This window comes from Mauremys mutica, chromosome 1 (assembly GCF_020497125.1).
Source record: "Mauremys mutica isolate MM-2020 ecotype Southern chromosome 1, ASM2049712v1, whole genome shotgun sequence".
Lineage (NCBI taxonomy): Eukaryota > Metazoa > Chordata > Testudines > Geoemydidae > Mauremys > Mauremys mutica.
Window position 1 is genome coordinate 16,564,205 of NC_059072.1, and position 27,007 is coordinate 16,591,211.

General features: G+C 42.8%; 1 protein-coding gene across 2 annotated transcripts; it reads left to right on the plus strand.

Annotated features, from left to right (window-relative positions):
- Positions 1 to 1,359: 1,359 nt before the first annotated feature.
- On the plus strand, positions 1,360 to 26,130 carry PRPF18 (pre-mRNA processing factor 18). Of its 2 annotated transcripts, none has more exons than XM_044981492.1 (10): positions 1,360 to 1,514; positions 3,540 to 3,617; positions 6,750 to 6,854; positions 8,915 to 9,028; positions 13,919 to 14,065; positions 16,683 to 16,793; positions 18,272 to 18,412; positions 19,963 to 20,034; positions 21,966 to 22,121; positions 25,505 to 26,130. In XM_044981492.1, the coding sequence occupies exons 1-10, from the start codon at positions 1,449 to 1,451 to the stop codon at positions 25,583 to 25,585; spliced, it is 1,071 nt and encodes a 356-aa protein (XP_044837427.1). In that variant the 5' UTR covers positions 1,360 to 1,448; the 3' UTR covers positions 25,586 to 26,130. The 2 variants fall into 2 exon arrangements, with proteins under 2 accessions (XP_044837427.1, XP_044837431.1); XM_044981496.1 differs by having other exon boundaries at positions 16,725 to 16,793.
- Positions 26,131 to 27,007: the final 877 nt, after the last annotated feature.

The window sequence follows — 27,007 nt, forward strand, 5'->3', positions numbered from 1 at the left end:
CCAGCACCTCCTGCATGCCAGGGAACCAGGAGGGAGGGGGAAGAGTTGAGGGAGAGGTTGATCAGTGGGGCCTGTGGACCCCCTAGAGTATCCTCACAGACCCCCAGGGATCCGCAGACCCCAGTCTGAGAAACGCTGGTCTAGATAATACTTAGTTCTGCTATGAGCGCAGGTGACTAGATTAGAAGAGCTCTAAAGGTCCCTTCTAGTTCTATGATTCTATGGTTCTGTGATCTACTCAACTAGCATTAGTACGAGCCGCAGAATCTTCAAAAGACATTTTAAAAAGCCATCAATTGAATGTCTTCATTATACTCTTTTTTTCAACAAGAGTCAGAAAAAATCGAAAAAATAGATGTTTTTGGGACAACCTGGGAAAACCCACTGGTTTTCCTATGAGCGATCCTTGAATGTTGTCTTACAATTACTGCAACCATTATTACTGATTTTGAAAAGTATCTACCATGATGGAGTGGATCTAAGTAGTGAGGGGGATGAACTGTTTTTGCTACTACGGTGCCACAAGGACTCCTCGTTCTTTTTGCTGATACAGACTAACATGGCTACGACTCTGAATTCTAACTCTTGTAAGTGTGTTGAATTGGCACACGCACTCACACCCTGACGCACTCCTGGCACATGCACTCACACCCTGATGCACTCCTGGCACACACACTCACACCCAGACATGCTCCTGGCATACTCACTCACCCCCTACGTGCTCCTGGCTCATGCACTCACACCCTGATGCACTCCTGGCACACACACTCACACCCAGGCACACTCCTGGCACACACACACACACCCTGATGCACTCCTGGCACACACACTCACACCCAGGCACACTCCTGGCACACATACACAACCAGACACACTCCTGGCACATACACTCACACCCTGATGTACTCCTGGCACACACACTCACACCCAGGCGCACTCCTGGCACACACACTCACGCCCAGGCACACACACTCACACCCAGGCACACTCCTGGTGCACACACACTCACACCCAGACACACACACACACACACACACCCAGGCACACTCCTGGCACACACACTTACATCCAGGCACACACACACACCCAGGCACACGCACTCACACCCAGGCACACTCCTGCCACACACACACACATCCTGACGCGCTCCTGGCACACGCAGTAGTTCACACACTCATCGGTCATACCAAGCCATGAGGGCACACACTCCCCCTCCCGCCGCCAGCCCAGCCCAGCCAACCCCGCACGCCGTCCAACGCTCGCTCGCTCTCCTCCCGGTTGGTGGGGGTCGGCAGGGGGCGCTGCAGGCGCTCGGCTCCAGGCGCTCTCCCAAGGCCCCACTTCCGCCTAGCGCCCAGCCTGCCCGGAACTGACGTCAGTTGTGTTGCTGCGGCGCTTCCGGCCGCGGAGTTGAGGTGGGAGCCCGGCTGCGGAGCTCGGCGCTGGACATGGACATTCTCAAGGCGGAGATCAGCAGGAAGCGGCAGCTGCTGGAGGAGAAGGAGCTAGTGGGGGTGCGGGGCCGGCGGCGCGGCGGGGGCTGGATCGCGGCGGGGGCCCGGGATCGTTGGCCGGTGGCGGGGAGGGGTCGGGTCGCGGCGGGGGCTCGGGATCGTTGGCCGGTGGCGGGGAGGGGTCGGGTCGCGGCGGGGGCTCGGGATCGTTGGCCGGTGGCGGGGAGGGGTCGGGCCGGGTCGCGGTGAGGCCCCGGGTGAGGCGCCGGGAGTGTGCGATGGACCCTGGTTCTTGTGGGACGGGACGGGACGGGGGGAGAATTTAGTTCCTTTAGCCGTTGCCAGATCAGGGCGCGCAGCCAGTGACCCGCCCCCTCATCTCCTCCTCTAGCGATACTCCGACAACCCCTCCTGTGATAGAGACACACTCGAGATCCCTTGTTCCCATCATATTTATTCCCCCCCCGCACCTTGGACTGAAGGAAAATCTGAGCCCCCTTCAGTGAGGGGCACAAAACCTCTCCCCCCTCCCCCAGCTGTCTTAATATTCTGCACTGTTAGGAGCAGGGGGAGCAGTGAGGTGGCAACACTTGCAGTTGACCCGAAATGATTTCCCAGCCCACTGTGTGAAGTGGTCCTGACAGCTGTTACCTGGGGGATTGGTAGGCTTGTAAAGTTTGGGGTTGCTTCCCATGAAATGGAGACAAAGGGACTTGCTCCAGGTTCTTTCCTCTTTTTCTCCTCAGGCTTCTGCATTTACACCACAGAGTTAAACCCATTTCCTTGTTCATCAGTATTTGGGTGACTAAAAAAACCCATAGAGTTTTGTTGCTAGTTGACATATCAAACCTGGAAAAGAAGCTAAAGTTTGCTGCTCAGTTTATCACAACGGTCCCTTCTGACCTGAAAGTCTATGAGTCTATTGCAAATGGTCTCGGGGGAAGTTGTTTTGGTGAATTCTGCATGAAGCTATAAAATAAAGTCTGGGAGGTGTGATCATGCAGTCCTGAGACGGGCAAAAATCCTCCTTTAAGTCAGTGTGGAGTCTGGCCAGAGTGAGGACAGCAAGATCAGGAACTTTTAATCAAACTTGTTCACACACACAGCCACACAAACCTCCACCCTGATCTGGGAATTTTGTTTCGCTGTTGCACGCATCACAACACCCCAACTTTGCTGGCCATCTGATTTATTGAGTTCTTTAGATGATAAGCTTTTATGCTGAAAAATCCAGACTTTCATATTATTGTTGTTAGAAGAGCTGAGATTATATAGTAGCTGAGGATACTTTATATTAAGCATTGACATGAGTACACTATAATATCAATTGCCATTATGGACAGGACATAGATTACTTCAGAGGATTTGTTGCCTTTTTGTAGGCAGAGAGAGAGACTTTTGTGCTGGGTTCTATGCACTGAGTGTTTAGGGGTCCTAGAAACTTGTACAATCAGGGCTGCAAGCCGAGTTGTATTTGGACAGATCCACATGGTCCTGTCAAAAAACAGTTGTTTCTATGTGGATGCACTAAACCGTTTTTAGGAAGAAACACAACAGCTAGCTATTATAGACAAATGATGTCCCTGAACAATGTCCCTGTTTAGCGTAGATACACTCACTGTCTTAAATGGTTTCAGAAACTTTTAAAAAGTTAGGCCTTCTCCTCAGTAGTGACGCAGCTACACTAGTTGAGACTGATTAAAATGGTTTCTTACACATTCAGTTTTGTAGCATAGCTAGGGCCTCATCATGCACAGTAAAGTGTGTGTGTTGGGGGGGAAGTTGTATAAGCCAGTTTCAAGTCCTGATAATATGAAAGAAATAATAGATAGAGCCGCTTTTTCAAACCATCTGGGAGTTTTGTAGTGATTGTAGTATGCAGTGTACTTACCAGCCAACCAGACTGTCTGATTCTTATTGATATTACTTTGATGTAGTGACTGGCGTGAAAGGAAAGTAAATTGGGGGTGCCTTTGAGAATATTTTCCTCTGCATAAGGAAATCTAGTTGGATTTGAGACATTACTGAATGAAGATTTGAATCAAGTTGTATAAAACTGCAAAACATTGTTTTCCTCCTCTGTAGGGAGACAGAAAATATTTCAAGCGCAGTGAGCTAGCCAAGAAAGAAGAGGCAGCGTACTTTGAAAGATGTGGCTACAAGGTACTGTAATTACTCCTTCAATGGTTTGTGTGTCACTTTGTCTATATTTAATATCAACATTCTAAATATTGTTGATGATAATTGTTGTTCTTTGTTCAATTTGTCAATGTTATACATTAGCCTGTAAATGAGAAGCCACCTGGAGAGGTATGAGTTTCCTAAAACATTTTTAATGCAGGAAAAAAATGCATGATATATAGCTATTTAAGTTTGTGTTATGGTTTGGCTTTTTTTCTTGTGGAAAGCATGAAGCGGCTTGGGATCAAAGCTTGCCTTTTTCTTTTTAAATTGTTTTAGGCATGAGTGCTGAATCTGGTATAGCCACCTTCCCTTATTTAAAAAAAAAAAAAAAAGGCTAGCCTGTAAACTAGTTTAAGGTCTTCCTGTTGAAATAGCCCAGAGAGGTCTGCAGAGACAACACTGAGTGGGTGCTTTGGAAAAACCCAGCCAACTTGTTTAATATGCGAATCGGTTATTGTTTTTCTTGGCCCAAAAGATCCAGTGCTTGAAAGAGTGCAACACCGCACTTACCTTCTTTCAGGCAAAAATAATAGAAAGCAATCTTAAACTCGGTGCATTTTGAAACAAATAAGTGATCTGGAAGGCTTTGTTTATTTCCTCTTGAACAGCATCAGTTAAGTAGTTTGCTGGAATTGACAGCATGGTGGTTTATTTTAGGGGTGTGTGTGTGTGTGTGTGTGTATGAATAGGTAGGGAGGTACTCACTTCACTCTAAATTTGGATGGTTTAATAGACTCTTGTTTAATGTTTGCTAGTCAGAAATAAAAAGCCTTGTTTTTAGTAGAGCTTTACCCAGTTGGTCAGTCAGTCCAACACCCTGCTCAGATACTGTATAATAAATAAATATGGAGATACACCTATCTCGTAGAACTGGAAGGGACCCTGAAAGGGCATCAAGTCCATCCCCCTGCCTTCACTAGCAGGACCGAGTACTGATTTTTGCCCCAAATCCCTAAGTGGCCCCCTCAAGGACAGCACTCACAACCCTGGGTTTAGCAGGCCCATGCTCAAACCACTGAACTATCCCTCCTCCCATAATGTTTGGTCTTTAGACACATAAACATACAGTTTACTGATAAGAAAGAACCACTGTGATCACTATACATGCATCAGAAACTGTTCTGAGAATCTAGTTACTGTACAGTCATTTCAGCTTGGAAGAGAGTAATGCTTTGTACTAGTTGTATGGAGTACCACAAGTAAAAACTGTACTAGGGCTAGTGGTTCTAGCATAATTTCAGTCACTTGGGTCCATATATGTCAAAGGGGGGATGCTTGTAGGTTTTTAGGTAACCTGTAAAGGTTTTATTAGTTACTTAAACTGCAGGCGTTTCCAGCACGCAGGTGTCATTTGAAGCCAGTCCTGCATGTTTCAGATTTGTTATTTAAATGCAGGATGTGGCTGATAGGAGATACAAACAAAAGTTAAGTTACCCAGGACTGGAGCTGGAATATCTATTTTGCTACAAGAATCTTCTTGAATTAAAACATGACCTTTAGAGAGGTTTTAAATGAGCTTTCTACTTAACTTAGTGCTTTTCTAGAGCCTCCCAGATTTCTGCATTTGAATTATTTTAATTTATTACTAAGGGGTAGAAAGTAGACTGATTTTTTTTTGAAGCGGGTGCTTTGCTTTGCTTATACTGCATTGGTAACGTGTAAGCATTTGACTCACTTGTAAAGAGAAAGCACTAAAGCAAAAAAAAAATTACAGCAAATTTATTGCTTGTAACTTTGAGTCCAGCTGACAGAATGGCTTAAATCTTCCCTCATATGCTGCTGTTTGTTATAAACAAAAAATAAATGATTGTAGCCTAGAGATTGTAGAAATTCTTCTGACATTGAGGTGTATTTCTCTTTATGTGCTTCAACTAATTCCTTTCTTATCTTTACTTATGGAAGTTTCTATTCCCCTCCTTGCAGTGATGAGTTTTATTTTCAGTAAGTATACTGTCCGCCACCCGCCTTTTAGATGCTAGCCATTGGCTTGATCCTCCATTGTTTGCTGGCCCAAAACTCCCATTGATATCAGTGGGCGTTTTGGGTGAGTCAGTAATGCAAGATTGGGCCCTGTATTTGCTAGTGTAGCACTAAATATAGATTTGTGCCCTGGTCGTGTAGGTCCAAATAGGTAGACCCTTATGGTCATGCAGAGTCCTCCTAATTTCTCATTGCAGGATTGGGGTCTTGGCCAGCAACAATATAAAAGCTTCATTTCTCGTCTGTCTAGGACACCCATCAAGTCATTGTTTTAGAGAAAACTAGAAACTGGAACTGGCTTAACATACAGTCAACATGCAGAGATGCCAATAAAATGTAATATGCTGTAGAATAAAATGGAAAATAAAAGTACCCTTTTAAAAGCTAAGAAAGCATCTAGAAAGTTTCTACACTGGTCACCCGCATCCTCTGATTTTTTCCTTTGTTCCAGAAAATTACCAACATCAATCTGCCCATCTGATTTTCATTTATTTTCAACAACTTGACATGTGTAACTTATAGCAGAGCTTTTAAAGGATGTTGCATTGACATGAGAGCTGTCTGTCTTTAAATATCTTTAATCATAAAAGTTTACAGCACTATGAAAACACCAAGTCATACAAGTAAGAAGTGGTTCCACTTAATTCAAGAACCTCCTTTTCTGATGGAGGGAACTGCTGATATGATGCTACAGCTATGATGAAGGCATGGCGTGTTTTTATGTTTTTGCAATGAACTATGTTCATTTGACAAGTTCTTCTGAAAGAAGCATTTCCAAAAAACAAGAAGTCATTTTGCTGTTTGTATTCAAAATCCACTGTGTCTTTGCATTGCCTTAAAGAGGTCTCCTTCCCCATCCCTTAAAAGTGCACTTAGGGAAACACTGATATTTAATAATTAACACTGAATAATAAGCTTAGGCATACTTCCATAGAAGTACGATTCTGTCTCTATCATTTTACTAGTATTGTGGGTAGGCCTAGAGGCCTGATCGCGATCAGGACCCATTGTGCTATACAATTGCATAGTAAGAATCAGCCCCTGTTCTAGAGAGTTTACAGTCTATGTATACCTTTGAAATGATAGGTTTACTTCCCTGGATTTGTTATAATAGATATTGTTGTTATGTAGGTACAGGAGGAGGAGGAGGAGGAGAAACCAGTGACTTCATCAAATCCAGGGTTGGAGCTAGAACTGGCAGAAGAGAAGTTACCCATGACTCTTTCCAGACAGGAGGTAAAATCAAATATCACAACTAACCTGAGATTACAGCAAATGGATCTAAATTTCCGCATTAGGGTTACATTTCCTAATGATCTGTAGACGTCTATTCCAGGTTGTATCGGTCTTGATACAGAATAATCGTTTTTAGTTTAAATAATTGTAATCTCAGTGCTTACTGCAATGGTTCTATTTAGTTCTCATACAAGGGCCTTCTTTTGTGATTATGGAAAACACTGATGAGAGAGAGCAGTAGCAGTTAAGTGCACAGGGACATTGTTCGGTTGAGAGCCTCTTTTTTTTTCCCCCCAAAATCACTGCATGAGTTCTTGCTTCTACTACCCTTCTAGATGACTTTTGAACTATCTGATGAATATGGGATTAGAGGATTGAAGGCGGCAGGTTGAATTTTTTCAAGTTCTGTTTTTCCAGCAGCTTGTGTGTCTGTGACTTGTTAGTCCAAATCCCAATCAAGACGCAAACTAGGTTTTAAAAAATCTTTATACATCCCCCCCAAAAGTTAAGCTAAAGTTACTGATATGCTCTTTCACCTTTTTAAGAGTAAAAGTCTTACAAGATCATTGTTAGTAAAACAAAACTCCTCCCCCAAAAAACAGTAGAGAGCTGGGAAATTCAGAATTAAGTTACATTTACAATAAACTTAAACATGTGGAAACATGGAAATTCACAGTTAAGATACTCGGAGTATCTTAGCTGTGCCCCCTTAGCATTGCCAGACACCTGTCTTCTCTTTCTGGAGTGAAGTATTGAAAATGTGCACCATAGGCTGTTGGTTTCATGTTTGGTTTCATACAATTAGTCTAGCATGGAACGTGATGTCCCATCACCATGCAGCATAGCTCCACTCATAAGAACTGTAACTTCATCTGAGAGGAGTTTGCGTGTCAACATGCTAGCACTGTGTCCACTAATGTTTGACTAGCTGTCTGCCACATGGAACCACAGGGCCCGATTTTGCAATGTGTACTGAAAGGTCAGTGCCTGTCCAAATACAGGAGTCTGTGCAAAGAACCGTGTTACAGAATGAACATCTCAAACTCTTCCAGCTGCTGCTTTTCCAGACAGTCTGTTGCTATCCTAAAGTGGTGGCAGTGCCAATAGCATGTCCTATCAATCAGTGAGAGTGCTGCTTTGCCTGTGTTAAATGTAAGCGACCAATGGGCCTGTTGTTTGTTTGCACAAAAGGAAACCTAGACCAAGTTAGCAAATTTGCAGTGAAGGTGATGAGGGAGGCTGTGTGATTTAGCAGGTAGTGCATGGAACTGGGATTGTAGTCTTGACACTACCTGTCACTTGGTACGTGACCTTGGGTAAATTAATTTCTCTGTCTCGGTATACCCTTCTTTAAAATGAGGATATGTAAGTACCACATCAGAATATTGAAACTTAGTATATTAATGTTTGTCAAGTGCTCTGAGATCCATGGATGAAAGGCTTCATGTAAGTCAGCCCTGCAAACACATCATGACATCTTAACAGTGCAGGCACCAAATCTACTCACCCACACTCATGTTGATGAAAAAGGTTTTTCTTGCCCCAGTCAAATGGCTGAGTAGAATTTTGCAGAGTTTAAAGATACTGGATGGAATTTTCTCAAGCACCAAAATGATTTAGATGCACTGGTACCATGGAGAGCCAATGAGATTTGAGCTCTCAAGTCACTTGGATGCTTTTAAAAATCCCACTCTTCAATCAAAGGTTTATATTCTTGCGTATTAATTCAAAATAAGTCAGTAAGAAACTCCAGGAGTCTGTTTGAGATTCTAAACAAAATTTAGATCAGTAATATTTGAATTGAAATGACCTTTAACTGCAATGCTTTGGGAATTTTATATTTAAACCACAAAGTGGAACATTTTGCTGCTGTTGTTCAGAATGTAGCATTTCCCTTTCCTCCTGGCTTAGGTTGCTATTTTATGGTAAGTAAATGAAGTGATTTGGATATTTTTTATATATATATATATATATATATATATATATATATATATATATATATATATTTTGCTCTCTCTCTCCAATTTTGCCTAAGGGAACACTTTGTTGACTCTTTGCAGGTGATTAGGAGATTGAGAGAGAGAGGTGAACCAATCAGATTATTTGGAGAAACAGATTATGATGCATTTCAGCGTTTGAGGAAGATAGAAATTCTTGCACCTGAAGTTAACAAGGTAAGACCAGATAAGTAACAGTTATATGTGTAAATAGTTTTCTCTGAGCATTTACTGCACCTGAGGATTTTCATAAGAATGAAAAATCATAGAGCAATGAAAATTACCTTCAGTTCCCACCTATAAAGTCTCTGGGAGGATATTTTAAATATGATGTACTTTCTCTTGCCCTATTAAAATGCTCAAACTGGGCATGTTAATTTGAAGAAAGTTTTCAGGGCTTTGAGTTGGAAAAGAGATCTCTAGAAGGCAGTGACATCAAAAGCTGTGCTGTTGGTTGCTTTCCAACTTGCGGGTGGGGAGGGAACAGTATAGTCTTTTGTTCTGAAATTTTAACCTGCTGTAATATAGGCATCTCTGTTTGGAGAAGAGTGTTTTGAATAGCTTGCCTCTGAGCAGAGACAGAATATTAACAGGAGGAGTGCACTGTTTCTGGTATGCAGTTACATTTTTCCAAATTCCTTACTTCTAGATTTAAAAAATTAAAACTTTTTTCCAATGTACAGTACAGTTCAGCTCTGAAAAGTGACTTAAGATAGCATCTTAGTTAACAGATATGTTCCTTGTGTGTTAGGGTTGGTCTGCGTGTACAGAGGCAAAGTACAGCTAATGCACACCTAGTTAGCCCTAGTATAAATGCCCGTGTAGATGGTGAGGCCTGTCTTAGGCAGGTAGAGCAGAGTAGAATGCCCTATGTGCCCAAACCTCCAGGGTATATTCCCTGCTTGGGCTCTCTGCATGCCCAAGCAGTGCCTCCCGCCTCTCCACTGCTATTTTTAGTAGTGTAATGTTCCCTACCACAGTCTTTCCCTACTGCAGTGAAAGGCTCCAGCAGTGGGGAAAGGCTCTGGGATTGGGGAGGCAGCAGGAAAATCCAGCAGCACCCAGCTGCCGGAGCTTTCCCTGTTCTCTCACCCTGCCAGTGTCTTTCACTGCTGTGTCTAGCTACACACCACAGTGACAAGTGTGGATGCAGCCTGCCTTTTACTCTGCCGTGTAGCTACATGTGTAGTGCCTGTACTCTGTATGTCTCTGTAAGGGTAGACATAGCCTTAATCAGACATGATCTCTCAAAGGAGGAGCCTGTCTACCTGGGAGTGTGTCAGAGTACACTGCAGAACTTTTAGTGCATCATAGCAAGATGCACACATTAGGTTAGTGTGTGGCAGGCTTGTGCACTGTAGATTCACATCCCAGCTTGCAGCACACTGACTCACCATGTGGACAAGCCCTGAATATTTCCCGGTATCTGCAACACAACTAGAAAGAGTGAACTTTATTCCGTTCTCTCTCATTCATCATCAGCATTGTTTACTTAGCTACTGTTGACCTGAATTTTATCGGCTAGTTGACCCACTGACCGCATCCAACCAGAAGATGTATAGGTTCTTGTCCAATTCAAACTACAGGGTTCGAGAACTCAGAGAGTTCTATATCGGGAGAGGACTCTCGGGGTGCTTGGCAAAAACACTTGCACTGAGGACAATACCAAATTGATAAAAACTTTATTGAGATTAACAAAAGAATAATAAATGCTATGAAACTTATGACTGCAAAGCAGTAAAAGAATTCCAAAACTCCTGGTGGTAACATTCCTGTTATAAGTACCTTGACTTAACTTACTCGCACATTTTCTTGAGGACCCGGTAATAGGAGGTGAAGGACCAGCCTTACTCCTGGCATGCCCGATAACACGATGGTGCTGGCTTCCCAAGTAGTTATACTGTACTGCACAAGCTGAGCTGATAGCATGATAGAAGATAGTCTTTGTTCTCCTATATTCTATAGACTAAAGAAGGAGCTGAAGACTAAAAGAAGCACTCAGAGTGCTAAATGAGAGCTCAAAGAGAGCTCAAAGAAACGCTCCCTATGATATCCTTATAAGATATTTTATAGGATCCTGACGCTATGTACTAAGGCCCAACCTACTATACCCAAATCTTATTTCTGTAACCTAAGAAATTTATGGGTACCCTTATCCTATTGGTTAGTGGATTATGACACTTACTCTCTATATATTAATAAGGATGATCTCACTCCCAAAACTGCCAACCTAGGCTCTCTTGGCGACTTCCGAGTTGCGGTGTACCCTGCGGTTACCAACCAGTTGTAGATGCTGGATAAAACTGTTCAGTGTTGTGTATATTCCTCTCTTTAGTTCCCAAAGTTCGGGGACCATTCCTGTCTGTGCCAAAGGTTACCTTATGCCTACTTACTCTTAATTGATTATACTTTTAGCTATTCAGCGGATCTTACCGGATACATGGCGGTAGGCTTCTCGCATTTCAGCAAAACTTATTCTATGTATAATTATTAGGAAACACATATCATATGCCTCAACATATCCTAAATTCATAAGAATTAATACTGATGAAATATAAGAAAAATGGATTAATTCAGAAAGAGAAACATATTATTTGATATGGCTGGCTGGATTAGAAGGATATAATAGCTAGCAAAGTAATCCTATGGGCTACAGTACTTAGGTGTCACTGGTTTGAAAACCCTCTCAAGCCTGTCTAAGGTCTCCATCAGGCTGCTAAACAGGGGCCCGACACAGTCAATCTGGAACCCAGTGGTTTTGTGCAGTACCTGTGCCTTTCTTTTCCTCTTTGAAGACTTGAAGCAGGATAAACAAGACAAAGGTTTGAAAGAAGTCTTGCCATTAATGGAAGCAGGACTGGGCTGTAAGGCAGTAAATGAAATTCATTCAGGAATTTAACATGTTTCAAGCCTGTGTAGTCGTTTAGCTCCATTTCAGTAGGGTTAAAAGTAGAGTTGACGATTAATCACGGTTAACGCACCCAATTAACTCAAAATGAATCACGATTAATCGCACTGTTAAACATTGGAATACCAATTGAAATTTATTAAATATTTTTGGATGTTTTTCTACATTTTCAAATATATTGATTTTAATTACAACACAGAATACCAAGTGTACAGTGTTCAGTTTATATATTTTGATTGCAAATATTTGCACTGTAAAAATGATAAACAAAAGAAATAGTATTTTTCAGTTCACCTCATACAAGTTCTGTAGTGCAAACTCTATCATGAAAGTGCAACTTACAAATTTAGGTTTTTTTTTTTACATAACTGCACTTATAAGTAAAACAATGTAGAACTTTAGAAACTACAAGTCCACTCAGTCCTACTTCTTGTTCAGCCAATCGCTAAGACAAACAAGTTTGTTTACACTTATGGGAGATAATGCTGCCCGCTTCTTAATTGCAATGTCACCTGAAAGTGAGAACATGTTCGCATGGCACTGCTGTAGCTAATGTCGCAAGATATTTACATGCCAGATGCGCTAAAGAATTCATATGCCTTTTCATGCTTCAGCCATCGTTCCAGAGGACATGCTTCCATGCTGATGACGCTTGTTAAAAAAAGAATGCATTAATTAAATTTGTGACTGATCTCCTTGGGGGAGAATTATATTTTCCCTGCTCTGTTTTACCCGCATTCTGCCATGTTTCATGTTATAGCAGTCTCAGATGATGACCCAGCACGTGTTGTTTGTTTTAAGAACACTTCCACTGCAAATTTGACAAAATGCAAAGAAGATACCAATTTGAAATTTCTCAAGATAGCTACAGCACTCGACCCAAGATTTAAGAATCTGAAGTGCCTTCCAAAATCTGAGAGGGATGAGGTGTGGAGCATGCTTTCAGGAGTCTTAAAAGTGCAACAAAGATGCGGAAACTACAGAACCTAAACCACCAAAAAAGAAAATCAGTCTTCTGTTGGTGGCATCTGACTCAGATAATGAAAATGAACATGCATTGGTCTGAGCTGCTTTGGATTGTTATCGAGCAGAACCCATCATAAGCATGGACACATGTCCTCTGGAATGGTGGTTGAAGCATCTAGGGACATATGAATCTTTAGTGCATCTGGCATGTAAATATCTTGCAGTGCCGGCTACAATAGTGCCACGCGAACGCCTGTGCTCACTTTCAGGTGACATTGTAAACAAGAAGCCGTTAGCATTATCTCCCATAAGTGTAAACAAACTTATTTGTCTGAGCGATTGGCTGAACAAGAAGTAGGACTGATTGGACTTCTAGGCTCTAAAGTAACAGCTGGCATGTCTGTGTGGATCTGGTGTCATCAGCCATTTGGCCATGAAGGGAACCCTCTGCAGCTCTGCTGTCACGACCCTGTTTGCTCACTCACCAACCAGGAGTGTGGGAGCCATCCCCAGGCAGAAGCTGTTCAGCAGCAATGTGACTTCTCCTGCAGCTGGGGGCTCATCATTCTCCTTACAGTTCTGGCCAGGGATCTCTGCTCCACTGGCCCAGGACAACCTCTGCTCTCAGCACTGCCCTTACCTCAATCCCAGTCCTACCCCCACAACCGTAAAAGTAGAAATAGTTAATAATAGAAAAAAGATCTTAAAATAAAAAAGATAAAAATAACCAAAAAAAAATAAAAATTGAATTCTGCCAAGCCTATATTTGTCTCCGCAGGATTAGGCCCTTAATGAACAAATGTGGTAAGCTTCCTTTGATTATCAAAAATAAAATAAGGTAGGGATTATCTAGTACAGGGGTCGGCAGCCTTTCAGAAGTGCTGTGCCGAGTCTTCATTTATTCACTCTAATTTAAGGTTTTGCGTGCTAGTAATACTTTTTAACCTTTTTAGAAGGTCTCTTTCTAGAAGTCTATAATATATAACTAAACTATTGTTGTATGGAAAGTTAATAGGGTTTCAAAATGTTTAAGAAGCTTCATTTAAAATTAAATTAAAATGCAGAGCCCCCCGGACCGATGGCCAGGACCCGGGCAGTGTGAGTGCCACTGAAAATCAGCTCGCATGCCGCCTCTGGCACCTGTGCCATAGGTTTCCTGCCCCTGTAGTAACAATTTCTTCTCCCTTTCCTAGGGCTTGAGAAATGACCTGAAGGCAGCTTTGGATAAGATTGACCAGCAGTATCTGAATGAAATTGTAGGTGGTCAGGAACCAGGAGAAGAAGACACTCAGAATGATCTGAAAGTCCATGAAGAAAATACTACTATTGAAGAATTGGAGGTATGCAATGAGGGGTTTTTAACTCTGTTTTTCAATACAGTTCTGTGTCATAGAGAAATTTAGGGGCTGGTTTTAGGAGCTTCCCTAGAGCACCAACATCAAAGGGTACTTTTGTGATAGATGGTCTCTTCCACCAAGAGTCACATTAATACTCAGGTTACTCCTTGTCCCAAAGGGCCAGTCACTTACCCCAGTCAGGTGCACCTTGGATCTCACAAAAAAAGACAATGCTTGTAGCCAATCCTATAATAAACTATCTAAAGGTTTATTAAATAGGAAAAACAAGATTAAAGCAGATAAACATATATACAGAAATGAGTTACAGGCTTAAATTTCAAACGATAATAGAAGCGTCTGTAATAAGCAAGCTGGGGATCCCTTGCTTATGCTTAGAAAACCTTGCCTTTGAGTCCAAACAGCATAGAGATACTGTTCCTTCTTGTTAGGGATTAGTTAGCTAGTTCCAGTTAACAGGAGGAATTCACTTGGTTGGCTCATCTTCATAGGCCAGGAAGGGCAAAACAACAAACATTTTTTGTCCTCTTGATATGTTCCACGATAGTCTGGTGTCGATGGACCTTCCTGCTTTTATTGGAGACTAGCACTTCACGCAGGTGAATGACTCTTTTCTGTCCCTTACACAGTCAGAGGTTTACAATACAAATGCTCAAATATTACCTTACAATAGTGGATATAGATGTTATAATTGAGATTAGTGCAGGCAGCAACTCACAAACATTCAATAAAGTCTGTACACATACTTATAATCCTAATACCTATTTTAACAAATCTAGCACATGGGAGAGCCAGACCAGCTATGTATTTGTCTTTCAGTTGAGTGTAGCCATAGCCTAAGGGCTAGTCTATAGTACGGGGAGGGGAGATCGAGCTAAGTTATGCAACTTCAGCTACGTGAATAACATAACTGAAGTCAACGTACTTAGATCTACTCACCGCAGTGTCTTCACTGCAATGTGTTGGTGGGAGACACTCTCCCATCGATTCCCCTTGCACTTCTCATTGAGGTGGAGTACCAGAGTTGATGCTAGAGCGATCGGCAGTCGATTTGTCGCGTCTATACTAGACACCATAAATCGACCCTTGATGGATCGATTGCTGCCCGTCGATCCAGCCGGTAGTGTAGGCAAGCCCTAAAACTTATACCCTTAATTGTCAAACTCTTTGCAGAAGTTAATCCTTTTAACATCCCTTGAAAGGGATGTTAAAGGGCAACACCCTGATTTATAACTTGGAGCTCATTCATCGATTGCGAGGCCAGAAGGTGCCATTGTCATCATCTAGTCTGACCTCCTGTATAACACAGGTCAGAGAACTTCCCCAAAATAATTCTGAGAGCAAATCTTTAGAAAAGCATCCAATCTTGATTTAAAAATGGTCCGTGATGGGGAGAATCCACCACAACCCATAATAAGTTGTTCCAGTGGTTAATTACTCTCACTGTTAAAAATGTACGCCTTATTTCCAGTCTGAATTGGGTTAACTTCAACTTACAGCCATTAGATCATGTTACACCTTTCTCTGCTATATTGAAGAGTCCATTATTAAATATTTTTCCCATGTAGATACTTATAGACTGTGAGCAAGTCACCCCTTAACCTTCCCTTTTGTTAAGTGAAATAGTTTGAGCTTCTTGAGGCATGTTTTCCAAACGTTATGTTAATTTAATTTTGGAAGGCGTACAGTTTCTGGCCGATACACTCATGTAACTAGTTTTTTTTCTCTTTCCTATAGGAGTTCTAATAATCACTAATTATGATGGAGAGGGGGCTAATGTTTTAAAACCTTATTTTCCATTGTTTAACTTTGTCAAATATGATCCTTTGGGTCTGTATTTGTACCAGCTCGGTCTGGGCTAAGAAGTGAATATTTTTGGAAAGCTTTTATATTTGTTTGGCCATTTTAGTGGTATCTGAACACACATCCACAATTTTATGCCTTTAAACTGAGTTGAGGTTGAACAATAAAATGCTGTTTAAAGGGACGTGACAGGTTAGGTTCCAAATTTGGGTTTTGTTTTAAAAACAAAACCACAATTTTAGGAAATTGATGAAAATTAAATTAATGAAATAAAAAATGTATATACCTGGGAAAGGGTCTTTTTTAAGAATTTCCATGATAGTGTTAACCACTGTGACATTTCAGCCGGGTAGTAGTGTCTGAGAGCCTGAAAGGGAAGTTGACTATTAAAATAAAAAACAAAATGAAAAACTGACCCTGTTAAGAGAAATGTAAAAAAGTAAACAGAAGTTGCATAGTATAAACAGCGGAATAACTTCAAGGTGATTGTAGAGTTTTTGGCAACGTTGAGTATCCACAATTTTCATTGAAATCCATTTGAGTGATGGGTGCAGAGCACCTTTGCAAATCAGGCCAATTATTAATAGTCCAGGGATTCTTTTAGATTCAAAATCATTATTTAGGTTTCTGAAATGTAAAACTGGTTCTTCAACACTCAATGTCATTCATAGTTTCCTGGATGTTGATGACATGTGCTGGGTTATTGTCACTCTGTTCCCAGAATGTTTTAGACTGATGTGTTTCAAAACACTGGCGATTTATCTGACAACTTTCCTTTTTTGACAAATATGTATCACAGAAGGATGAGGAATTGCTTTGGCTTTTCCCTCCCCTCTTTCAGGCTTTGGGAGAATCCTTAGGACAAGGTGATGATCACAAAGACATGGACATCATAACCAAATTCTTGAAGGTAAAGAACTTTAACTTGGTTAAGTAGTTATATTTGAGCAGTAGCAAAGAGTCAGATGTGGCTGAATATACTCAGGCTAGAAGTGCCGGTTGTGGTTATTCTGCATGTCAGTTTTTATTTCCACACTTAGGGTGAGATTCTCAAAAGTGCTCAGTGCCCAGGAGTTCTTATTATTTCCAGCAGGAGCTGGTGGGTGCTTAGCACTTCTGAAGAATAGGTCTTTATTTTCCAGTCTTCCTTAACATGGTTTTGGTTATGCCTTGTCCTGTGACAATGAATTCAGTAGCAATTGCTCTTAAATTCAGAAAGATTAAGCAGGATTATGGTCACTATGTACAAATATGGTGCATACAAAAATTACCGGCTTTTAGAAAAGGAAAGCAGTGCGTATTGAGAAAATGAAATTCCATCTGCTTTCACCAGTTTTAATAAGGGAATTAAAGAGAATTCCACTGGCCTCCGCATATGGCTTCGCTAAGGAAACTCATGTTTAGGCAACTAGTGTAAAGTAAACTGCCTTCCTGGCAAGAAACCCACATGGCGTTTCAGTCATATATCTTGGTCCTCAGGTAACTAATTAGATTATCAAAAGTCTCTTGACCATTGAGCTGTAACTAGTCATGTGAGTTGCTATATTGAGTGGTTTTTGACGGTAACCAGGCATAAGAATGTTAAGATAACACTGGCTCAGGATTGTTCTCTCTCTGACAGTTCAGGTATTACGGTGAGGACAAGCTGGACGTGTTGGCTGAGCTTTTGAGGCCCTACCTTCAATTCAGTGGTGTTTCTATGTTCATCTGGAATGTGTTAATGCTGCAAAATGTCAGGGAATGCTGTACGCAGGTGTAGGGGGAACTGAGGGCACACAGAGCTCCTGCCATTGGGGGGAAAGGGTGGAACAGGGCAGGAGGCACACAGAACTCATAGTGGTAGGGAGAGGGAAGGGTGGCACACAGCTTCTGGCATGGGAAGAGATTTCAGGGAGTCCCAGTAATAGAGACAGATGAGAGGGTGGCACACTGGGTGAGAATAGACAGATGCAGGGAGCCCCTGGTGTGTCAATGAGTTTGACCTGCACAAACTACGAAGCATGGTGCCCCTAGTCATGTATTCAACTTCATATGTAATGTGTTTAACTTTCTGTGGGCCTTGGTCTGAAGGGAGTGTTGGGCGCATGTCCATTCCAAGTGAGCCTGAGGCTGTTGGCATCTTCCACCTACATCTCTGCTTTCAGTTTATAGCCCATCTTGCCTCCATCACTGGTGTCCACCTCAGCATCTCCCTAGTTTCCTTCTGCCTCTCCTCTTCGTACCTTGGTACCTGCCGCCTCTTATGGCATGTCTGGTTCCTTGCCTCTTTTCATTCAAGTCCCTCCTGAAACCCAGTTCTGACATTTACTCTGCACTTTTATGCAGACGTTTTACTGGTGTAGCCACTAGGTGGCACCGTGGCATAAATTTTACTCCTTCCTTTTACAGTTTCTTCTGGGCGTCTGGGCAAAGGAGTTGAACGCCAGAGAGGATTACGTGAAACGTGGTGTGCAGGGGAAACTAAACAGCGCTACACAAAAGCAGACAGAATCCTATCTGAGACCTCTCTTCAGAAAACTGCGGAAAAGGGTGAGGGATCTTCAAAATGACAGAGCCCAGCAGGACTTCTCTTAACCTCTGCTTCCTAACTGCGTAGTGCTCCTGATTGATAGTAAGATTGACCCCACTTCCCCATCTGTACAATGGAGACAGAGACGCTAAGTGACTTGCTCAAGGTCATTCAGTGACACAGCTGGGAACAGAACCCCAGCCACTGACTCCCACTCCTGTTTAACCAGGAGGGAGGGATAGCTTAGTGGTTTGAGCATTGGCCTGCTAAACCCAGGGTTGTGAGTTCAATCCTTGAGGAGGCCACTTAGGGGTCTGGGGCAAAAATTGGTCCTGCTAGTGAAGGCAGGGGGCTGGACTCGATGACTTTTCAAGGTCCCTTCCAGTTCTAGGAGATTGGTATATCTCCAATTATTACCTTTAACCACTGAGTCCTAGTGCCTGCCTAAAATAAATGCCCATTGTCTTCCCAAATGTCATAATGTGTATCTATGATCCAATGGGTTCCTTATGTGGTCAAGAACCTGGGTTTTATTCACAAGTCACATAACCTCTGTGTGCCTCAGTTACCTCATTTGTACTAGTGGTTTTCAAACATTTTAGGCTGCATACCCCTTTCCAAATAATGTACTCTACCACATACCCCCATCTGAGATAGGGTCACAATATACCTATGATTAGATTGCCAAGTGTTACTAAATAAAGTGCGTTGTCTGCCAATACAGGATTTTTCTTGCATGCCCCCTGACGAGAGCTCACATACCCCAGTTTGAAAACCTCTGATTTATTCATAGATTCATAGATTCTAGGGCTGGAAGGGACCTCGAGAGGTCATTGAGTCCAGTCCCCTGCCCTCATGGCAGGACCAAATACTGTCTAGACCATCCCGGATAGACATTTATCTAACCTACTCTTAAATATCTCCAGAGATGGAGATTCCACAACCTCCCTAGGCAATTTATTCCAGTGTTTAACCACCCTGACAGTTAGGAACTTTTTCCTAATGTCCAACCTAAACCTTCCTTGCTGCAGTTTAAGCCCATTGCTTCTTGTTCTATCCTTAGAGACTAATATGAACAAGTTTTCTCCCTCCTCCTTGACACCCTTTTAGATACCTGAAAACTGCTATCATGTCCCCTCTCAGTCTTCTCTTTTCCAAACTAAACAAACCCAACTCCTTTAGCCTTCCTTCATAGGTCATGTTCTCTAGACCTTTAACCATTGTTGTTGCTCTTCTCTGGACCCTCTCCAATTTCTCCACATCTTTCTTGAAATGCGGTGTCCAGAACTGGACACAATACTCCAGTTGAGGCCTAACCAGCGCAGAGTAGAACGGAAGAATGACTTCTTGTGTCTTGCTCACAACACACCTGTTAATGCATCCCAGAATCACGTTTGCTTTTTTTGCAACAGCATCACACTGTTGTCTCATATTTAGCTTGTGGAGATATTTATCCTTTTTAAAGTGCTTAAGATTTGTGGCCGCAAAGCTCTGTGTAAGTGCAAAATACAATCGCTTTCAAAAGCTATGTATTGCTCAGAAGTAAAACTAATGTTTTTTCCTCTTTCAGACTCTCCCTGCAGACATCAAAGAATCAATAACAGATATTATTAAATTCATGTTGCAAAGGGAATACGTGAAGGTATGCTTGCTTATAAGAGTCTCAAGTGTTCAAACCATGTAGTATTAGTTAGATGATCTACTGTGAATGTTTCACATTTAGCTTCTCAAAGACATGTCGTTAGAGAAAACACATGTTCAAACTAAACTGACATCAGCCTCTGCTGGTTAGGCACCAGGTAAAGGGATGTGGGGAATTCACTCATTGTATAGTTCCTGGAACTGAATGGCAAGTTTCCAGGTTCTGGTATGGAATTTAATTCTCAGGAAAAGAGAGCAGCTTGGAAAGAATCGTGGATACATCTCCTGCTTTATGGTCAAACCTTGCTTGATTTACAGTCCGAGAGACTGTGTTGAAGTCAGTGCAGTTGCAAGTCCAGGCAGAATTTTGCTGTAAATGATTATATTAACTTGCAGAGGAAACTTGAATGGGAATTTCAACATTATCTCTCAGTTAATACCACATTATGTGTCTGAGTGCTGTATGTAAAATATTGAACACACGTAAGACCTTGTCCCTCCCTACATCCTGTATTGGACATACCCTGTACAAGCTTAAAGAGGGGGTGATATTGAGGGTAAATTATTGAAAAGTTTTGTGGACAAAGTGTGCTTAAAGGAGGAGTTTGGCAAACAAGAACAATCAAAGTGTTTGAGTGTTCTGTAGCCACCTCCAGAAATGAAACTGGAATGCCAGTGGTATTTCTATACTAGCTTGTGTGGGTGGCAGGGGAAATGGAGCCCTGTAATTCCCCTCACTTTCCCAGCATTATGATAAGACGGAATCTGCCTAATAAACAAGCCTGATTTTGTCTCTCTGACTTTCTTAAAATTTGCTGGCCTAGGGCAAGTTTAATTCAAGTCACTTTAAGGCTGAAGTGTATTTTTCAGTTATGCTTTGTGTCTTCTAAAAGGTCCCCTTCCAGCTCATTGCTAAGGAAAGCAATAGGCCTGTGGTATATTATGTTGGTGAATCAGCTGTGCCTGTCTGTTTCACAGGTGCATGATTTTATACTCACTAAGTCCACTGAACTGGGCACTTTAAATACACGCTTGGAAGCTTTTGTGAGGCTTGGAACTTTAAAAAACACATTGTCTCCTTCTTGATTTTCATACTGTCCCCCATCTCAGTTGTCCTTTGTCACGTTCTGCTGTCTTGGATACTCTTTGGTTTGTACAGAATGGTGTACGCTATGCATGCTATGTATTTAATTACATCCAACTATGTTAAAAGAATGTTAAGGTAGCAAAATCAAGCACTTGAAAATGGGGAAATGCCAGAATTAAGGCAAACGATTAACCTCTGCATCACATACCACGCTGTGTCAAAGCAGGAACAGATTCCAGTTCTCCAGGGTGGAGTTCAACTTCCTTAACCAGGAGGCCATCCTTTCTCTTCCTACAATCCCCTGCCTCATTCGTTGCACATCTTCCAGCTTCCTCCTACAAACAGCATCCTTCACGACACGGCCCTGACTCATGCTAGCCTGTGCACTAAATGAGGCAGGAGTCCTGTGAAAAATATAGTATGTGATCATTCTGGCATTTCCCAACTTTTGATTGTTACAGTTTCAAAATTAATCATTCTTTGAACATTTTGTATACAATTTCCTAATTTAAATCCTCCCCCCCCCCCAGATTTCATCGTGTGAAATCATACTGACCCTCCAGCATGAGCTGGATATAGATCTTCTGATCTACAGCGCAGACCTCCGTTACTTGACCTAACTGAGTAACTGGTAGCAATAGTAGGCTGCTATCCTCTGGACCAGTCACTAGAGCAGGGGCTAAGACTCAAACTTTGCCAGGGGGTTTCACAGCTAGTTGCTGGCAGCAAAGGAATGTAGATTTCCAGGTTCTGCAGGCCAATGGTATATTGACTCTAGACCCTGTGCTTTTAGCCTGTCTGTCTCGCTCTGCTTTTCTAAGTATTTATAAACTTTTTTTCTTCAGGCTAATGACGCCTACCTTCAGATGGCCATTGGAAATGCTCCTTGGCCTATTGGCGTCACTATGGTTGGCATCCATGCCCGAACTGGCCGGGAAAAGATTTTCTCTAAGCATGTGGCCCATGTTTTGAATGACGAGACTCAGAGGAAATATATTCAGGTAAGGGCTTAAGGAGTGTTAGACTGGATTCCAGAGGCTTCACGTTAAACATTAGGAAGACCTTTGAATAGTGCAAATTTTATAAGCACAAATGATATGGCAAAAATAAAAGGTGGTAGGTACGGGCTGTTGCCTTTTGGCTCTGACCAAATGCACGATCAGTTTAATAACCAGGGCATCCTGGACCCGTTGGGGCTCTCCTGCTGTGGCGTAGGAATGGAGTCTAATAAGTCTTTTTCCATCACCTATCATGATTCTACATTACGGCTGAAATAACTACAAACACATGCCTCAGTCTCCTGGGCTCCATCATTTTCTAACCTGTAGCATTAACATCACATATTATGTGGAGTTTATGATGCTGTTGTTGAATTGACTAAACAGTGAAACACGTTTCCAACTTGGTCTTGTATTTCTGCAGCCAGACAAACATGGTGGTTCTCTTAGTGTAACTCTCCTTAAAGGGACATCAACTGGAAATGGGTACAACATTCCAGGTTCATATAGAGCCCCCTGAGAAATTATGTCCTGAACTTAAAGACTGATTCCTTGAAGAACTGGTGTGTGAGCTTTTCTCACTCCTGTTGACGTCTGGCAGGGTCTCTCAGCAGGTGGTTTCTGAGAGAATTACCCCTCTACTTGTCCCATATATATACATGTTTGGCTGCTGCGGCAGCTGCCCTGAAGTAAAGCTCTCCCACCTTCTCTATGGGACCTGCAGAAATGGTTCCATGGGGCAAGGAACTTCCCTACTAGACAGCAACCTCTACCCTCTGGGCTCTTTTGAGCAGTCCTTCCTGACGCAATACCAAGCTTCCAGCTCCTACTATGAGCCATGATGCCATCTCTGCTGTCACATTACCCTGGGGGGAAAAGAAGAGTGTCTTTTATCTTGCGGATCATCTGAGGAAATGTCTTCCGCACGCTCCCCCTGTTTCAGATGTTCACAGAAGCCAGCGGTGGCCCTGTAACTAGGGGATGTCACTTAAAGGAAAAGGAAGAGTCACTCAGATGGCTTTTGGGGGCCCTGATTGGAGGGTGTGTTTGAAGCTCTGTAAAGGGGGTTTTCTGAAATACCTCAAGTTAAGCGTCAGTGTCTTCATGCCATTCTCTCTGAAAATACCATACTTGGAGGCCTTTAGGCACTCAAGTCAGAGGAGGGTCTCAGCCCTGGGGGATAAAAACTGATCTCTAATGGTGGCTTCAATATAAATTTCCTCTGTAGCCTTGGGAAGTCCCTCCATTTATGTCCCTCCTTCTCTAACATGGGGATAATCCTTACCCCAGAGGGCTATGTGATATCCTCTTGGAGTAGCCTTCTCAAGTTGCAGTGTATTTGAGTGCCCTGCAGAAGTTTCTCTTTCCATTATCTCTAATACAGGGTAAATTCATCTGCCCAGGGGATCCTTGTGTACATCTACCAACTATGCAGATTTCTGTACAAATCCATCCCAATCCTCCTACACTGTGGGAAGAATTTTCAGGTCTATGCTGCTCCACCACATGGCTAACTGTACAGCCATATGCAGGGTCATCTTTAAGCATGCGGGCGCTTTGTCTTAGCTGCAAACACACAGGATATTCTTTAGTAGATACTGTTTGAATGTGGGTTATGCAATATCTTTGCTGCTCAGCCCAAGAATATCAGGTGCACTTTGATTTGTTTGCTAGAAGTCCAGGGTTACAGCATCCAAACCAAAGGGTGATCATTTAGGGCTTCTGATTTTTGGTTTTAACCGATAAACGCCAGTAAAACACCCCTGCTTTAAAATAAAATAAGTGGTGTTTATCCAATAAGCGGTGGGAAAACACCAGAAATGGTTACTTGTCTCTAAGCCCTGGTCTACGTGGAGCAGTAACGTGGCCTCCGGGGGCATGGCCTTTAAAGCGCTTTAACGCGTTAATTGGACCACACAGACCCTGCTGGTGCGCAGTAAAGGTTCCCTAGTGCTGTTCGAAGCTGTACTACTTTAAAGTGCAGTGGTTCTCAACCAGCAGTCCAGGGTCCCTTGGAGGTCCATAATCAGGTTTCAGGGGGCCACCAAACAGGACTAGTGTTAGACTCATTGGGACCCAGGGTTGAAAGCTGAAGCCCCCCCGCATGGGGCTGAAGCCCAGGGCCCTGAGCACCGCCAGCCTGAGCAATGTAGCTTGTGGCATGGGGCCCCAGGCAACTGCCCTGCTTGCTACCCCCTAATGCCGGCCCCGGCTTTTATATGCAGAAAATCAGTTACTGTGACACCGGCGGGCCATGGAATTTGTAGAGCATGTTGGCGGGGGGGCTGAGAAAGGAGAAAGGTTGAGAACCCCTGCACTAGGGAACATTACAAAGAGTTTCCTCTTTATAGTATTTACTACTGGAATGAGTAATGTAGGTAATATACATTACAGTATCTAAAAAGAGAGCCCAGAAACATTTTTGGACATCTACATTACACTCAAAAATTGCTAAAAAAAACAAACCCCAAACCATGAAATTTCACTCCCCAATGAAATTAATGAACCCTGAAAATCAGAAACCCTTGTGATAATGGACAGCGCCAGGCCATTTTCAGAAATCTCACTTACCACAGAAGGCCAAAGCTCCTGCAGTGCCAGGGCTAGACCTTCTGCCAAGTCATGTCTCCTGTCAGCTAGAGGTCACGTTCCAATCTAAAGTAGCAGGGGTTGCAGAATTCGTGGCAGGCATGTGTCACACCTGCCAGCTAGTGGTACCTTGCCATTGCTAGACTGCAGCCTAGCATGCCACAACCGACGCTGGGGTCACTTTACTCTTCACTCCGTGTGCTGTTCACGTGGGATTTTTTTAGGAGATTGTCCGATAGCTTAGGCAGCAGTGGTGTACCCAGGATATTAGAGAGACAAGGTGGGTGAGGCAATATCTTTGATTGGACCAACTTCTGTTGGTGTGAGAGAGACAAGCTTTCGAGCTTACACAGAGCTCTTCTCCAGTCCTTTAATTTTAAACTTGAGTTTAGTATAAGAAGCAAAAAGTCTTAACTGGTGAACGTAATCATCACAGTTAACCTGACAGTGCCAGTTTCCTCTCCTGGAGGAGGTAACCACTTTCCTAAGGTCTAAAGAGCTAGTGACAGTTAGCGATACGTGGTGTCCCATGAATCTGTTTGAACGATGGACTAAATTAATAAATTATGCCCCACTAGTCCCTCTGCTGTTTGGAGTATTCAGCAAATCCTTTCCCTGCAATTACCCTGTCCAAGAGACGTGTCTCTCCTGGAAGATGCCGAATACTTTGAAAAACCTGGTTACACTGGTGTGGGTCGCTTCTGTGCCCTAAACTCAGAATTGACCAGGAAATGGTTAAGTTGGTTTGATTGCTGCTGGTTTATTACAGACCTCTCCTTGTTTTCTTGACTTTCTAGGGGTTGAAGAGGCTCATGACCATTTGCCAGAAACACTTCCCAACAGACCCATCCAAATGTGTGGAGTACAACGCCTTGTGAGTCCCTCGGCTGCCCACGGTGTAAATCATTTTCTGCTCTCCAAGACCCAGAGAAAGAGGGGAGAACAGCCCAGACTTTGCTTGAAATCGACCAGAAACTTGGGTTGGGCCTGGAGCAATAGCAGAAAGCCAAGGGCTTTGTCTAGAGCTTGATTTCTACAAACCACATCTATTTACATTTATTTTAAGCACTGTGTACAGTACACTCAACAGATCCTGAACCCATTTGTTTGGGTTTTTTGGGGGGGGAAGGGGTGGGGCGGGGTGGTCTTTATTTTAATTATTCTGGAAATCACAGGGGCCGAACATTCTTTCTTTTCCCACAGCTCGGAAGCTTAGGTCACAGTCATCTGTTGCTTTTATTGGACTCTTTCCAATTGAGGTTGGCACGGGCAGATGATTAGAAGGAAACAGTTGAAACCGAATTCTAATTATTTCTGTAAATATGAACATTTCAGTGTCTAATCTTTCATGTGGTATTTATCAGAAAAAAGGCATATATTTCTCAGCTGAAAAGTACAGCCAAACTGGTAAAAGTTTTTGATCTTGAATGGATTTGTATGGTTTGTTTTTTTGTTTTTTTTTTATCGCGGAGCTTTTAATATGAACCTTGTGAGCTTGGAGTGAGGAATCTTTGGGCTCTTTAGGTTTTCAAGTTCTGTTTTACACATCTGGAGAAGATTGCAGCCTGCTGGACATTGCAGTTAGAATAATGAGTGGTGGAAACAAGACCTCCCATGGCCAGGTACAGTATTTCAAGCAGGCACCGACCTTTGCTATCATGCACTCTGAGTAGGGAGGAGTGGGAATGATGCTCCCTCATTTACCTGTACTGCAGAGACAGTGGAATATTGAATGCTTGTTGAAGTCGTAACAATAGTGATTCCTGCGTGCTCAGCAGCCGGGCTGTCCTTCCAGTGTGCCTTAGCCCTGTCCTGGAGAGACATTTCCAGGGTTTGGAGGGTCGCTCACTTTTCTTGCTTATTTAAATCCTTGACCTCTCTGCAGAGGATGCTGATTGCTGCCAGTGATGGGAGCGGTTTTTGTGGTAAAGGACAATCGTCCCCGTAGGAACTGGAGTTAGATCACTCACACACAACGCAGGCCACCAGAAAGCCTTGACATGGTGACAGCTTTTAGTCGCTGCTGACTTGGGCCGGGTTCAAACTGTTTTTAGCAATGGGAGAGGCTTTCTCCCCCATTACCAGTCCCATCAGCCATCAGATCTTCTGAACAGTGACATGTTTATGATGTGGACTTGTATGTGCCCAGACTCCGTGGTGATAAGAATCTGAATCATTCAGAATCCATCCCTTACAAACTCTTGAAGTACGACTGAGTTTCATTTAACAAGTTGGTGCTTATTTGAGTCCTGATCCGCACTGTGAAGGGGGCAAGGGAAATGCGTTGTTAGAAAACAGTT